The sequence below is a fragment of the Pristis pectinata genome, chromosome 8 (assembly GCF_009764475.1).
Source record: "Pristis pectinata isolate sPriPec2 chromosome 8, sPriPec2.1.pri, whole genome shotgun sequence".
NCBI lineage: Eukaryota > Metazoa > Chordata > Chondrichthyes > Rhinopristiformes > Pristidae > Pristis > Pristis pectinata.
The window spans coordinates 51,959,800-51,976,544 of record NC_067412.1 but is presented as its reverse complement, the minus strand read 5'-3'; the positions used below and the strand labels follow the sequence as shown (position 1 = coordinate 51,976,544).

General features: G+C 44.9%; 1 protein-coding gene across 1 annotated transcript in view; it reads left to right on the top strand.

Moving 5' to 3' along the window:
* The window catches only part of stk26 (serine/threonine protein kinase 26), a 92,999-nt gene that overhangs the window by 32,096 nt on the left and 44,158 nt on the right, over positions 1–16,745 (top strand). Inside the window, exon 2 of the mRNA XM_052021522.1 lies at positions 13,136–13,366. Coding sequence (XP_051877482.1) covers positions 13,136–13,366 — 231 coding nt within the window. The remainder of the gene's footprint in view (positions 1–13,135; positions 13,367–16,745) is intronic.

The window sequence follows — 16,745 nt, the reverse complement described above, 5'->3', positions numbered from 1 at the left end:
CTCCAACCCCACACCAATGTGGCTCACTCCCAACAAGCCACTCACTTGTTGCAGACCCACCAGTTCGACCCCCACCCCACTCTTGGGCTAGCTGACCCCTCCTTACCCCTTCTGTTGTTTGCAAACCTCACTACGGATGCCTGCTCCTGAGCCTTGGCTCCAGGCTGCTCTTCCATCTCCCCAAACAGGACAATCATTTGTTTCATGACTGAGGTTCTTTTCCTAAAATCTGTTCTCTTCTGGCCAAACCAGATAGTCCCCTGGTGGGGCTGGGTGACTTCCAGTGGGTTTCCTTCATGACCATGTCCTTCCTTTCCACTGCTGCTTTGCCGGAATCCTGGACTGAGTGAACGGCGTTGAACCATCCTCTTAATTAGTTCACTTGGTATTGGTATTGGTTTATTATTGTCACTTGTACCGAGGTACTGTGAAAAGCTTGTCTTACAAATTGATCATACAGGTCAGTTCATTACACAGTGCAGTTACATTGAGTTAGTACAAGGTGCATTGATGTAGTACAGGTAAAAACAGTAACAGTACAGAGTAAAGTGTCACAGCTACAGAGAAAGTGCAGTGCAGTAAGGTGCAAGGTCACAACAAGGTAGATTGTGAGGTCATAGTCCATATCTTTGTATAAAGGAACCGTTCAATAGTCTTATCACAGTGGGGTAGAAGCTGTCCTTAAGTCTGGTGGTACATGCCCTCAGGCTCCTGTATCTTCTACCCGATGAAAGAGGAGAGAAGAGAGAATGTCCCGGGTGGGTGGGGTCTTTGATTATGCTGGCTGCTTCACCAAGACAGTGAGAGGTAAAGACAGAGTCCAAGGAGGGGAGGCTGGTGTCCGAGATGTGCTGGGCTGTGTCCACAACTCTCTGCAGTTTCTTGTGGTCCCGGGTGAGCAGTTGCCGTACCAAGCCATGATACATCCAGATCGGATGCTTTCTATGGTGCATCGGTAAAAGTTGGTGAGAGTCAAAGGGGACAAACCAAATTTCTTTGGCCTCCTGAGGAAGTTGAGTCGCTAGTGAGCTTTCTTGGCCATGGGTTCTACGTGATTTGACCAGGACAGGCTGTTGGTGATGCTCACTCACAGGAACTTGAAGCTCTCAACCCTCTCCGCTTCAGCACCATTGATGTAGACAGGTGCATGTACACCGCCCCCTTTCCTGAAGTCAATGACCTGCTCTTTTGTTTTGTTGACATTGAGGGAAAGGTTGTTGTCATGACACCATTCCACTAAGCTCTCTATCTCCTTCCTGTACTCTGACTCATCGCTATTTGAGATACGGCCTACACCGATGGTATCACCTGCAAACTTGTAGATGGAGTTAGAGCAGAATATGGCCATTGGTGACTGGACCAGCATTTATTGCCATTCCTAATTACCTTTGAATGGAACAGCTTGCTCAGCCATTTCAGAGCTGGGTTGTGAGTTTGGTAGGGATGGCAGATTTCCTGCCCTCCCTTGAACCTGTTAGGTTTTGCAACAAACCATGGTTACTATTACTAAATGTTTATTGTTAATAACCAGGTTATTAACTGAATTTAAATTGTCCAGCAGACGTGGAGGGATTTGAACCTGGGTCTCTGGATTGTTAGTCCCAATTACTAGACTAGTAACTTAAGCACTGCACTACGCAGTGTTTTTATATCAAGCAAGAAGACTGTGGGTGTGGTGTACATTCAGGGTTATCCTTACATTAGAGTGTCTTATCCTCTAATGACATAAGAAGACACTTCAGAGTAAAGATAGGGGATGCACCAGTCAGCTCAAGGAGTCTAGTGCCAATGGCAGGCTATTGTTTATCAACACCAAACAGTGTTAAGAGAAACCAGGAGTCAGTTGTGAGGTGTGCAGTCTATTAATGGTCCTGGTCCACAGCTCAGTCTGCTGATGCAGTGTGGGCTGACCATGCATTTGCATTCTTTAAAGAAAGGTTTGTAAGCTCAAAGCTTTTTGGGGCTGCAGGTTGTGGTGAAGTGCTCTATACCAAATGAAGTGGAGGCTGACCCAGAAGTCTGTGGTAAAACTGGAAAATGCTGAGGATGCACAACAGGTCATCTGAGCAAAGACTCAGTCTCTCCCTCTACAGATGCTGCCTGAACTCGTGAGTGCTTCCAGCATTTTCTGTTTTTATTTAAGACTTTTCAGCATCTGCAGTTGTTTTACTGTTTAACTTTCAGCAAGCTTCCTCAAACAGCAATAAGACGATGACCAGGTGAAGGATTCTGGTGTGAGGTTGATTGGACAGTAATTCTTGGCTCATGCACCAAGGATAGCTCTCCTGCTCTTTCGATAAACCATGGAGTCTCTCACACCTACCTGAAAGGCAGTAGGTGTTTGCATTAAAAGGCTCTCCACTGAAGGAACAGCTTTCACGTTCCCTTGCAACATGGGGGGCCATTCAGTGGAGTCGTTGCTCACTCACAGAACAGTCCCATTCCCACACTACCTCCCTGTGACATATTCTCCCTCCATTCCTATCAACTTGTCCCGATTCTACAACTCCCCTACAGTGAGGACCAATCTATAGTGACCAATCAACCTACCAAGCGGCACGTCTTCAGGATGTGGGAGGAACCCAGATTTAGTCACTGCTCAGGCAGTCTTTGTGTGGGTGCCACGTGACTTTGTTTAGCCTTTTAATATTCTGAAGATGCTCTCTGAAGGAAGAAGTCAGCTTCCTCTTCCAAACTTGCAATTCCCAAGCAGTTTTTTCCTGATTTGCTGCATGTGAAGGCAGTGTTATAAAGCTCGGCATGAGGACTGTAGGCCACAGCCTGCGTTTGTTAGAAGGCTGATCTCGGCAAGAGGGCTTTCCACCTACAGATGTCAGGTATATGCTGCATCCTGTTCTTCAACTGCATGCTGTGACCGCAGCACAAGGAAATGCGTAGAAATGGAAGGTGTTTGATATCTGAAACAAAAACAAAATGCTGAAGGAACTCAGCCAGTCAAACAGCACCTGTGGAAAGAGAAACCGCTTAAGGCTTAGGGTCAGGGACTTTCCTCAGAACAAAGAACAGCTTCGGCCCACAATGTCTGTGCCGAGCACAATGCCAAATTAAACTAATCTAGTCTGCCTGCACGTGATCTATATCCCTCCATTCTCTGCGTACTCGTGTGTCTATCTAAAAACCTCTTAACTGCCACTTTGGTATCTGCTTCCACCAGTACCCCTGGTTCCAGGCACGTTCTGCTCTCTGTGTAAAGGAAAAAACTTGCCCTGCACACCTCCCTTAAACTTTCCCCCTCTCACCTTAAATGCATGTCCTCTTGTATTTGACATTTCTACCCTGGGAAAAAGATACTGACTATCTACCCTCTAATCCAGGCAGCATCCTGGTAATCCTCTTCTGTACCCTTTCCAAAGCTTCTGATAAAGAGTCTTGACCCGAAACATCAAGTGTCCGTTTCCCTCCATAGATGCTGCCTGACCAGCTGAGTTCCTCTGGCATTTTGTGTGTTGCTCCAAAGCTTCCACATTCTTCCTGTAATGGGACACAATACTCCAAGTGTGGCCTAACCAAAGTTTTACACAGCTACAACGTGACTTACTTACTCTTCTACTCAATGCCCCAACCAATGAAGGCATGCACGCCATTCGTCTTCTTTATCACCCTATGGCCACTTTCAGGGAGCTATGGACTTGGACTCCAAGATCCCTCTGTACATCAATGCTGTTAAGGGTCTTGCCATTAACTGTATACTGGGGAAGAACTGGAGGAGCTACAGTTTAAGAGCAGATGGGAGTGAGATGGGAGCAGACTTGAGCAGGCACGGTAGCATAGTGTTTAACATAATGCTTTACAGCTCCAGCGACTCGGGTTCAAATCCGGCCGCTGTCTGTAAGGAGTTTGTATGTTCTCCCCGTGTCTGTGTGGGTTTCCTCCGGGTGCTCCGGTTTCCTCCCACATTCCAAAGACGTACAGGTTAGGAAGTTATGGGCATGCTATGTTGGCGGCGGAAGCGTGGCGACACTTGCGGGTTGCCCCCCAAAATCACTATGCAAAAGATGTATTTCACTGTGTGTTTCGATGTACATGTGACTAAAAGATTTTATCTTAAAGATGAGATGGAGATTTGTTCAGACAAATGAGGTGATGTGGAGCATGAGTATTGACCATTAGTGAGGCATTTTATAGAAAGGAAGTGAGAAAGGGACATCAGCATGATAATGGCAAATGATGAAAGAGAAGTTTACCTGAAATTGGAGCATTCAATGTTCATTCTAGAAGGTTGCAAAGTGCCCAGACATAAGATGAAATGTTTGGCAAATCTCATTGCTGGGGCTTCATCTGGTTTGATAAAATAATGGAAGCAAGGTAGAACACTGGCACAGTGCGCTGGGGAGCTCCAGCCAGGAGCTGGTTTGCAGCCAAGATTGGTCAATATTAAAGCCTCCAATCTTGCCTGGACATGAGTGGGTGCATTTACCTCTGGTTAATACAGAAGCAGACCCTGGTACATAAGACGTGAGTGTGGACACCCTCAAGTTTGTGAGGGGAGGTTTTGAAAGGTTTGACCAGCTTATTTTGTGAGCTGGTGAGTATGTTAAACGGGGAGGGAGAGAGAGAGAGAATCCAACCAATTTCCCACAGCCTCTGGCACACAACACACTTTGTAGATTAGCAGAGGCTTTGCAGATGGCTAGCATACTGCCTTCTCTGACTGAGGAATGGTGTGCACTGTAGGACAAAGGGAGTGGGATCCTAATGGATGGGGGAAGGGGGAAAAGGAACAGAAAATAACTTGTCTCAGTCTAAGGCTACAGAGTACAATCCTCCCTATTGAGCTACTAATTCAGATCACACTGTCCCAGAGACTGAGGACATTGTTGGCGTAAGAAAACAAACCTTGAAGTTTATTTTTGGTATTTAGTTTATCACAGCAGCTGGAATATCACCCGACAAATCGAAAGTAGGGAGGCGGATTTCCTCATTACAGAGCTCTCATTGAATAATTATAGCAGGATTGCCAACTGATTCTGAAACACCTCCAGTGTTTTTTCTCTGAGTCGACTTGTTCCACACCTTCTCTTAAGAAAACAAAATCTTCTTTATGCCGAAGCTAGTGCATTACAAATGATCTATTTTCTGGAGTGAATTTATTCCTTAACCTCAGTTTAAAATGAAGTTTTGTGAAATTCTTGAAAGGTGTTGAATAGGAAAAGGATTGTAGTTAATGTTTTAATTTATAGTATTCGTCTTGTTTTACCTTGTCCAGCCTTGGAGTTGGCTAGCCATCTCTTCATTCAGTGTGGTTAGCCCGAGTTCCCTTTGCGCTGTGTGCGGGGAGTAAAGAGCCCTCCATTTCCAAAGAATAAGCAGGTCACTCCACCACGGCTTTACCACATTGGAGGTGTTCATTGAGCACTGCCAGTTCTCTGTGAGAATGTTTAAGACCAGCCTCATTCACTCACTGTTCCCCAGAGCCCTGTACTAAACCTAACCTGCTCCTACTACCCTGTGCTCTCCCCAGAGCCCTTCATGAATCCTCCTCAAATGAAAGGTCATAGTTACAAGATAAGGGACTGATAACTTAAAATGGAATTGCCTTATAATTTCTTCTTGCAGAGGGTGGTGAATCTCTGGAATTCTTTATCTGAGAGGGTGTGGAGGCTGGATCAGTAGAAAGATTTAAGGTGGAGGAAAATAAATGTTTGAAAGATCGGGGAATTGAGGGCTGTTAGAAACTGGCACAGAAGAGGATTTGAGGCCTGGATCATATTGAATGGTGGAACAGTCTTGGGGGACCTGGTGGCCTACTGCTGCTATTTACTTGTGTTCTGACAATTTCTGCTCCCCCCATTTTAAACCATTCCCACTGCTCCACTCTCTTCAGGAGTCCTGCTTCAATCATCTGGGCTCTTTTCCTTGGTTTCTGCCTTAACCATGCTGTAAAATTCCTTGTTCCAGTAACTTTTTGCTGAAAAAGGACAGCACAGTGAAGTTGCAGGTGGACAGCGCCTTGCTGTCCAGAGACCAGGTTCAACCCCTGTCTCAGGTGCTCCCTGTGTGGAGTTTGTATGTTCTCCCTGTAACTGTGTGGGTTGGCCCTGGGCACTCTGGTTTCCTCCAGAGATGTGCTAATTGTAGCTTAATTGGCCACTGTAAATTGTCCCGAGTATAGGTGGATGGTTGGAGAATCAAGGGGGAGTTGATGGGCACATGGGAGAGAATGAGTAATGGAGACAGGTGGGATTGATGAGATTGCTCTGAGAGCAGACATGGACTTGATGGGCTGAATGGCCTCCCTCTATGTCATGAGAAGTATGAGTTTTCCTAATCTGCCTCCTTGTACCCTTGCTGATAGTTTATCCCTGTCTGCCACCATCCCCCCACCCAAAATGTGTTTGTAGTTGACATTCTTCACACACCCACTTCTGGGAGTGTTGACCTGCAGCATCTGGCCCAGCCTGAAGTTAAATTTAGACAATCATCATAAAACCTCTGCTTCCTCTTCTCTTTAACCCTTTGCAAAGGCCCTTATTTCTTACCCAGTGCAGCCTTGAACTGCTTGCAATCTCTGCACCCATCTTCTCCCACCATCTCCGTACTTCCATTGAAACGACCTCCAATGCTTTCAAATCCATCCCCACTAAGGCCTGACAATCCATGTTAACTGGTCTTTTAAGTTCCACTATCTTCCTGAGGAGGTGTCCACCTCCCCTCCCCCCCCTTTCCTTCTGCCCTGTAGTGAACCCACTTTTCCCAAGCTCTCCATCCCTTCCCCTGTTCTCTCTTCCTATCACTTCAGTTGAAGTGCATTAAGATGTTAAACCCACACGTTGTTTTATTCTAATTCAAGCTTCATTGACCAGAAACCCTCTGGTCCATCTTCATTGAAATGCCCAGAGTTGGTGTTTAAGGCTAGGTGCTGTTTTTGAAAGATCCTTAGTTGTTCTGCATCACAAAAAGTGAGGACAGGGCAACAAGTTTTACGATTATCCTGCCAAACGTTGCCTGCGCAGTCTCCCACCTCCACGTCCCAGACTTGTCTGAGAATGAGCCCTAGGAATTCACAGTGGCGCAGCAGATAGAGCCGCTGCTTCACAGCTGCGAGGACCTGGGTTCAATACTGACCTCGGTTGCTGTCTGTGTGAAGTTTGCACATTCTCCCTGACACTGTGGGTTTCCTTTGGGTCCTCCGGTTTCCTCCCACATCCCAAAGATGTGTGGGTTGGTAAGTAAATCAGCTAAATTGGCCCCTGGTATGTAGGTGAGTGGTAGAATCTGGGGGAGCATTGATGGGAATGTTGGGAGAATGGAATGGCATAGACTCAATGGACTGAATGGCCTCCTATGTTGTAAGGAAACATATATGAAATAAACAGGTTTGGAATTGAATAGGAAGAAACAAATTTCCGCATTATCTCACAGGAGCAGTCCCAAACACCACAACACACAGGCCGTTGGAACTCCTGCTCCTTTATCATGGAGATCTCTTCCCAGCAAACCACCTGCCCTCCCAGGGTCACACAGAACTCTCCGGCCTCCTGGCATCTATCAGATCCCATTTCCTATTGTTTTTCTTTTCTCTGGAGCAGACTGCCACAGGGGAAGAGTTCCTGACAGCATATTCCATTTGTATGGATCAGGAGTTCCTAACCTTTGAAGTGGCACAGAGCCCACTCCCAGAACACAGCTTGGGAGCGTGAGCAGCAGGAAGGAGTCAGTCTGTTTCTGACTTGGTCCTTTGGAGGTAGAACATAGAACAGTACAGCACAGAAACAGGACCTTCGGCCCACGATGTCTGTGCTGAGCATGATGCCAGATGAAACTAATTCCCATCTGCCTGCATGTGATCCATATCCCTCCATTCCCCTGCCTGTTCATGTGCCTGTCCAAATACCTCTTTAAATATTGCTATTGGATCTGCTTCCACCACCTTCCCTGGCAGTGCATTCCAGGCACCTACCAGTCTCTGTGTGAAAAATTTTCCCCCTCTCACCTTAAAGCTATGCCCACTAATGTTTGACATTTCTACCCTGGGAAAGATATTCTGAATATCTACCCTATCTATGCCTCTCATAATTTTATAAATTTCTCAGGTCTCCCCCAGCCTCTGATGCTCCAGAGAAAACAATCCAATTCTGTCCAATCTCTCCTTCTAGCTAATACTCTCTAATCCAGGCAGCATCCTAATGAACCTCCTCTGCACCTCTCCAAAGCCTCCACATCTTTCCTGTAATGCAGTGACCAAAACTGAGTACAATAATCCAAATGTGGCTGGACCAAAATTTTATACAGCTGCAACATGAGTTCCACTATCCGCCTCCCAGTGAATGTGAGCAAACATGTGCGTCACATCCTAGAAGCCATGGTTGTATCACCTTCGGGGACGGCATTTCTGCTTGAACAAGCCAAAACTTGAAGTCTCACCCAAATAAAACGGGAGCATGGTTTCGGGGAGGGACACAAAAGGAGAAGAACAAAACTGAAAGGGAATAAACAAAACTCTTGAAGTACATAGTGTGTGAGAGCACCTGGGAGGTAAAAACAGGCAGACACTTTGGGTATGGCCTATGTTAGAAATGGTGTAACACAGTCAGGAACCTGGGTCGAGAACTTGTGGTGTAGATTAAAGTTCTTTTCTGTCCTGAAGAATAGGAAGGGTAGAGGACATTTTAAATCCCGTTTCCACATGATAGAATTTTCCTCCCTTTAATCTTCAGGCTTTAGCTTTCATTTTTTAAAATGAATGAGGTGTGGAACAAAATGAAATGACAAAGCAGTCAGTTAAAGATTCAAAACTCTGCCTGCAGCTTGAAGGTAATGAGTGCAGCAAACACCCATTAGTCCCAGTGTGAGCGCACTTGTTACAGATGTTTGTTGAATGCTTGGAAACTTCTTGTAGACAGGAGGGTATTAACATGGGTAATTGAAGCAGCAGAGGCCATTTGGCCCCTCATTCCCGGTCTGCCATTAAGTACCACCGTGAATGATCTTTTACCCCAGCACAACTTTCCTGCATTAAATGCATATCCTTTGATTCTTTTAATAACTAAAAATCTATCAGCATTCATCTCAAACGTACTCAGGACAAAGACTCCACCACCCTCTGTGGTAGAGAATTCCAAAGATTCGCCACCCTTTAGGTGAAGAAGTTTTTCTTCCTTGCAGTACTGAAAGGCTAAGCCCCTGTTTTAAGACTGTGACCCATGGTTGAAGAAGCATCAGCTAGTGGAAACATCACGCCCACATATACCCTGTCAAGCCGTGCAAGAATTTTATGTTTCAGTGAGATCACCTCTCGTTCTTCTAAACACTGGAGATTACAGATCCTGTCTCCTTATCTCTCCTCATATGGCAAACCTCCCATCCCAGGAACCTGTCTGGTGAACCCTCACCTCGCTCTCCATGACAAGTGAGAATGTCAGATCTGTACACAGTGTGCCAGATGTGGTCTCACCAAGACTCTATGTAAATGCAGTATGTAGCCTATCATTGTATGCACAAATCCTATTGCTGGCTTTCTCCCCTCAATTTTTCAGTCCAGATGAAGGGCCTCGATCCAAAACATCGATTATCCATTTCCCTCCGCAGATAATGCCCGACCTGCTGAGTTCTTCCAGTAGTTTGTGTGTTGCTCCAGATTTCAGCATCTGCAGTCTTGTCTCTCCAACATGCGGTTTACCTTCTTGTTTGCTTGTTGTACTTGCACATTGACTTTCAGTGATTCATTTACAAGGAAATTTGGGTTCTCTGAACAGCAACACCATTCAGTCTTTTTCCTTTTTTTTTCTGAAAAGACCTCTCCACTTTTCACTTTTATTACCAAAGTGCATTTCCTTGTATTTTTCCACATTATATTCAATCTGTCATGTCGGCATTGCCATGTCCTTGCCCGCCCAGATCCCCCCCTGTAAGCCCCTCTGCATCCTCCTCACAACCCACGCTGCTGACCAGCTTTGTATCATTGACAGACTTGGATGTTTTACATATGGTCCCGCATTCACCAAGCTTTCCTTCCTGAAAACGACTGCATTTTCCCTCTTATCCAATCACCAATCCATGCTGCTGTACTCCCTCTAACCCTGTGTGTCATTCTAATTTTGCCTGGCACTTTATCAAAGGCATTCTGAAAGTCCAAATACACCACATCTTTGTCTATTCTGCAAGTTCCAACCTGTTCATTATTCACATTAATGAGTTGGAAGAAGGAACAAAATGCAAATTTTCCAAGTTTGCTGATGATATCAAAATAGGTGGAAGTGCATATTATGATGAGGACATTGTGATTCTGCAATGGGATACAGATTGATGGAGTCATTAGGTGAAAAGCTGGCAAATGGAGTTTAGTGTGGGGAAGTGTGCGGCCTTGCATTTTGGTAATCAAAAGGTGGATTATTATCTAAGTGGAGAGAGAGGAAATGCAAATGAGTAAAGTTCAGAGGGATCTAGGTGTTCCAGTGCATGAATCACCTCAAAGTTAGCAGGCAGGTCCAACAAGTAGTTAAGAAGGCAAATAACATGTTGGCTTTTATTGAGAAAGGTTTGGTGTTTAAGAATAGGGAGGCTTTGTTATAGTTGAACAGGTTGTTGGTGAGGACACACCTGGAATACTGTGCACAGTTTTGGTCACCTTGCCTAAAAAAAAATTACAGTTGCATTGGAGGCAGTCCAAAGGAGATTCACCAGACTAATTCTTGGGATGAGAGGGTTGTCCTATCAAAAGAGGCTAGGTAGTTTGGGTCTGTATTCCGTGGAGTTTAGAGGAATGAGGGATGATCTTATTCAAACATTGGAGGATCCTAAGATGGCTTGACATTTTTGCTAGTGGGAGAGTTGCGAACAAGGGTACATAGCTACAAGAGGCCAGTCAGGCATAGATAAATATTTGAAAGTTCAGGGACTTGAGGATTATGGGGAACTGGAACAGAAAAGGAGTTGAGACCAGTGTAGATCAGCCATGATCATACTGAATGGTGCGGCAGGCTTGAGGGGCTGAGTGGCCTACTCCTGCTATTTTCTTGTGAAAGAAAGAATCCAACAGATTTGTGGACTGTGCTGTGTAAGAATAGCCCTGGGGAGTACAGGTTGACACATTTTAGGAAAGGTGTTGCTTTCTTCAATATGTAATGCTTGATTTCTTGGTATCCCTCAGTTTATTGGCATGCATATTAAGTTCAGCATGCAGCCAGTCCATGCTGCCATTAAGCGTTGCTCGGTGTAATTCCCATCCCCTGAACCTGCATTTTCTGTTTCCACCTCTGCATTCTAGAGTGGTGACATCACTAGCCTTGATCAACACCTCTACAAGTGAAATCAGAGCCCCAGCTCTTTGTGGGAAAGGTTATTCCATATCTCCTTCCAACGTAGAAGGAAGCCATTTGGCCTATTGAGTCAGCTGAAAGAGTAATTCCATTCCCCCATTAATTTCCCTGCCACCTATTCTCCCCACATTCCCACCAACTCTCCCAAGATTCTACCACTGACGTACACACTACGGGGAACTTACAGTGGCCAATTGACCTACCAACCCACATGTCATTGGGATGTGGGATGAAACCAGAGCACAAGTGAATGTAATCACGGAGAAGCTGCAAACTCCACACAGACAATACTAGAGGTCAGGATTGAACCCAGGTCACTGGAGCTGTGAGGGAGCAGCTCTGCCCGCTGTGCCACTGCAAACCTCTGGCTCCCCCCTCCTCTTCTCAATCACTTACATGTATGCTGGATATTTGTTCTCATTCCACTCCTCATTGCTTAAAGCACTCCACTTCTTACTGCCTTTTTAAAGCATGGATTCTGTCAGCTGGTGATCTATCAAAAACAGACCATTTTTAAAGTCATTGTTTGTACTTTACTTCATCCTGTCTAAAGCCTGTACCATCTACTTCTGGGGCAGAGGTTTTTTATATGGTTTGTCTATTTTGAAAAGAAAATTTGATTGGCATTTAAGTTTTGAGGCCTTGGAAATGACCCTGATCACAAGGCAACCAGAAACATCACTGGAGAAAATTGTTGCATTCAAAGCATAATAAACCTTCTGTGTTCAAGCACACTTCCTGGATTGTTACAGTCGGAACTGATTGCCCTGGTTATGATTTCCTTGGTAACTCTGTATGTCTGGAGAATGGGATCTCCTGAACACCAGGAGATAAGGCGCCTGTATCTTTGTGAGCAGTTCTCTGGATAGAGTTGTGATTCAGCCAGGGCTCATGTTCCTTCATTCATTTTCCACATGTCACTCCCTAACACCCAGTGACCTTTAAGCCTAGACCCACCAGGTCACTAGATAATTGGAGATGAACAAAGCTATTCTGCTCTTGTTTCATCCATCTGAAAGGAACATACTCTAAACTCCACAACCTCTTCCCAAACTTCTTGAAAAATTCCCAGGTTGCCACTTTAATTTTGAAATCCATTTTGTGTATCAAGGTCACATCATGATCATCTGGTACAAGTTTAACAATGAAAAGCTTTGATCTCTTTGACGTTAATTTGTATAAGCTCTTGCCATGTGCCCCTAACAAACTAATGTGAGGCATTAATTGCATTTCCTAATTGGTTCAGGGTGACTGGAGTTGGAGCCCATGATTTGGGACCAAGTTGACTGAAATAGTTAATTCAAGTGTTTAGCCTCATGGTTGGGCTTGGATCCTGTTTGTATCTGTGCTATTAATGTAGTATGTTAAAATCAGTACTTTGGCTCATCTGTAAAATATTGCACATTGTTTCAGGAGTTGTAAATTGGGTGTTTTACTTTGCTTTTTGATGTGGGTGTTGCTAGCAAGGCTTGAGGGTGGAAATGAACTGCAACAAAATCGTCAAAGCTCTGTGATGCCAATAGGCAGGGAGTTGGGTCCTACTCATTGGAGCGAGAAATGGATTTGTAACACGTAACCCAAAGAGTCAATGGGGTTATGGCAAAAATTTGTAAATTGAGAAATTACCGTTCCAAGAATTTAACTTTGTGACAATGAAGGAACATCAGTATAAAGTTGGGATAGTGTATATTTGGAGGAGAAGTTGAAGATAATGGTAGTCTATGCCTTTAGATTTCCTGCTGTTGGAGGTCACAGGTTTGGGAGATGTAGTAAATGTATTTGATGGAAATCAATCAGATTATCATGCCAGGCAACAAATTTCAATTCTACCAATGTTGTCTTTCTTCTGCTCTCAGAATCATCGGGCGGACCCCGAAGGACTGTTCACGAAACTGGAGCGGATTGGAAAGGGGTCTTTCGGTGAAGTCTTCAAAGGAATTGATAATCGGACACAACAAGTAGTTGCTATCAAAATTATTGATCTAGAAGAAGCTGAGGATGAGATTGAAGATATTCAACAGGAGATAACTGTCCTCAGCCAGTGCGATAGTCCTTACGTAACCAAATATTTTGGATCATATTTAAAGGTAAAGGATAAACTGATGTACTTTATAAGAGCAGAACTAACAACTTCAACAGAGAAATCTATCATACTAATATCAACACTTTAACTGGAGCTTCCTACACTAGTCCCAATTGTCCCAATTCCCTGTATCCGTTTCCTTTTTCAAGGACTTGTGTGTTCTTTTATAGATTTAATTGCAATATTGGGTACAGCATTCATGTTGCAGCCATACCTTTTAAAGCAAAAACTTCCTTCGTTTTACCAGAAGCCATTATGTCCTCCTCTTGTCAATTTACCAGCTGTTCTAACATTACAGAATCTTCCAGTCCTTAAAAACCTTCAAGAGTCTGGTTCCTCAGGGACAGTGCCAAGTCCTTTGGGTCTCCCTTTATATCAGTGATCGCAGCTTCTCTTGTGTCTCCACAGACCCGTATTGGGTGTGATCAGGAGCTGCATTCAACTCCCACTTGAGTTCACTCCTGAGTGAGTGTGGTAGTAGGTTAGGTAGATGGAGTATAATGCGGGTAAATATGAGATTATTCTTATCAGGAAAACTGAAAAGAGATTTATTGAAAGAAGATGAAATGATTCTGAGGAAGACTGAGAACTGGAGGCTGGGAGGACGTTTATCTTGGGGGACAGAGGGAGTGGTACACTGTCGGAGAACTGAACATGTGGCATTGGACCAAAGTCCTGCCTATCTGCTTGAGAGATGTCACAGCTGCTCACAAAGAGCAAGGGAGTTCTACAGAAATCCTGGCCAGTATTTAGCCCACAAGCAGCATGACTTGATCTTGCTGCATCCCACGTGTATTGCTTTTCCTTCATTATATCAGTAACTCCATTTCAAAAACACTGAAGTGTTCTATTGAAATACAGGTCCTCCCCAGGCTATGGCAGGGTTCCATTTCTGTGAACTGTTTGTAACCCAAACAGTTTGCAAATCAGAAATGCGGCCACGAACGAGTTCCCACAGAGCAGAAGATGCCTGCAGCCCCACAGCAGCTGGTGGTCTCCCAAAGGCTCGTATGTACGGGCTGTACATAAGTCTTGCGTTTATAAGCTGGGGAGGACCTGTGCAGTTCTTTTCATTGGATTCCTTTGGGCTCTAGAGAGTCACAACACAGAAGCACACCCTTCTGCCCACAGTATCCAGGGTTCCCATTGTACATATCCACATTAACCCCACATTAGTTCTACAGCCACCTTTGGCTTGGATAGAATCAGAAACAGGTCCCTTGTGTCGACCATCAAGCACCCACTTCCACTAATCCTACACTGATCCCATTTTTATTCTCCCCATTTTCTCCTCAACTCGCCCCTCCCACCACCCCCCCAGCTCCATCAATTCTACCTATCACGTATCTAACTATATCTATATTGGGAGGAAACCAGAGCACCCAGAGGAAAGCCGTGTGATCACAGGGAGAATGTGCAAACTTCATATAGACAATACCGGAGGTCAGGATTGAACCCGGCTCTACCCATTGCGCCACCTTGTATGGTTTCTACAAGCTTGGTGGATAAAATAAATAAAACAATGGAAGGGATGCCTGATTAAAGTCCAGACATCAGAGGAGTGTGCTTCCAGTGAGATGTCTGGTTTGCGACCTGCAGTTATCGTTGTTGGATCAGCAGCACAGTGGGCTTGTTGTTGTTGCCATTGGCTTTGTTTGTTTTCATTCTGACACTTTGCCACCCAGACTCTGTGCCCTCCAGCATCCATCATGCCCATGACTTCTCATGATTTCCAAGATGATCTTGCCTCTCCCATTTTGGATCATTTTGCTTTTTGCTCCTCACCCACTTTTATCTCCCCCCTCAGTTATACCTGATTATATCACTTATATCAGATGATTCAGGTAGACATGGTGGTGAAGAAGGCATATGGCAAGCTTGCCTTCATTATTCAAGGCATTGATTTCAAGAATTGGGACATTGTTACAGCTGTACAAGTTGTTGGTGAGGCCGCACTCAGAATATTGTGTGTCGTTCTGGTCACCACACTATAGGAAGGATGTTATTAAGCTGGAAAAGATGCAGGCAAGATTTACAAGTTGCCTAGAATGGAGGGCTTGAGTTACAAGGAGAGACTGGATAGGTTGGTACTGTTTTCCCTGAAGCAAAGGAGGCCAACGGGTGACCTTATCGAGGTTTATAAAATCATGAGGGGCATGGATAAGGTGGATGGTCACAGTCTTTTTCCTAGGGTAGCGGAATCCAAAACTAGAGGGCACAGCTTTAAGGTGAGAGGGAAAAGATTTAAAGGGGACCTGAGGGGCAAGTTTTTCCACACAGAGGGTGGTGGCTAAATGGAGTGAGCTGCCAGAGGAAGTGGTAGAGGCGGGTCTTGTGACTGCATTTAAAGACATTTGGACGGATACATGAATAGGAACGGTTTCGAGGGATATGGGCCAAACATGGGCAAATGGGACTAGTGAAAGTAGGCAACTTGGTCAGCATGAATGAGTTGGGCCGAGGGGCCTGTTTCCATGCTGTATAATTCTCTGGCTCTTGATTACCGCTACCTTATCCCATCACCTCCCTGAACCTCCCTCCCCCACATTATTCCTTTAACTCTGGCCCCTTGTCCATCAATGGGGTTCTCACCCCTGAGACCCTCCTTGACCAAGCTTCCAGTCACACACTCCCACCACCATTGACTTTGGCTTTGTATCTATTCTGTGGAACATAGGGATATTTTCCTAGACTAAAACCACAATGTTAAGGTTACTGCTTTCAAGCAGGCATATATGACAAGAGCGGCACACATTGAGAATCAGAGAGGAAGAAGGAGAAAATGATTGGCATGCCCCATGGGTTGTATTTTAATGGTTATTGAAAATGTGGAGATGATGTAGATAAGGACTGACAGATAACGCAGTTGGTAGGGAGCACAGAGCAACCGGATGATTTAATCTGCTTTAGATGCTGTTAATTGATGGAGGGATGTTGGTCAGGACACCAGGGGAAATCCCAACTCCTCCTCACAGGGTTGTGGGATGTTTATCGCTTAATGAAGTGGGTAGATAGAGTCATAGAGCATGGAAATAGACCCTTCAGCCCAACCAGTCCTTGCCGACCAAGATGCCCATCTAAGTTGGTCCCATTTGCCTGCGTTTGGCCCATATCCCTCTAAATCTTTCCTATCCATGTACCTGTCCAAATGTCTTTTAAATGTTGTTAGTATATCTCCTTCAACCACTTCCTCTGGCAGCTCTTTCCATATACAGACCACCCTCTAGGTGAGAAAGTTGCCCCTCAGTTTCCTATTTAAATCTCTCCCCTCTCAGCCTAAACCTATGCCCTCTAGTTCTTGTTTCCCCAACCCAGGAAAAAGTCTGTGCATTTGCCCTGTCTATGCCCCTCATGATTTGTACACCTCTATAAGATCACCCCTC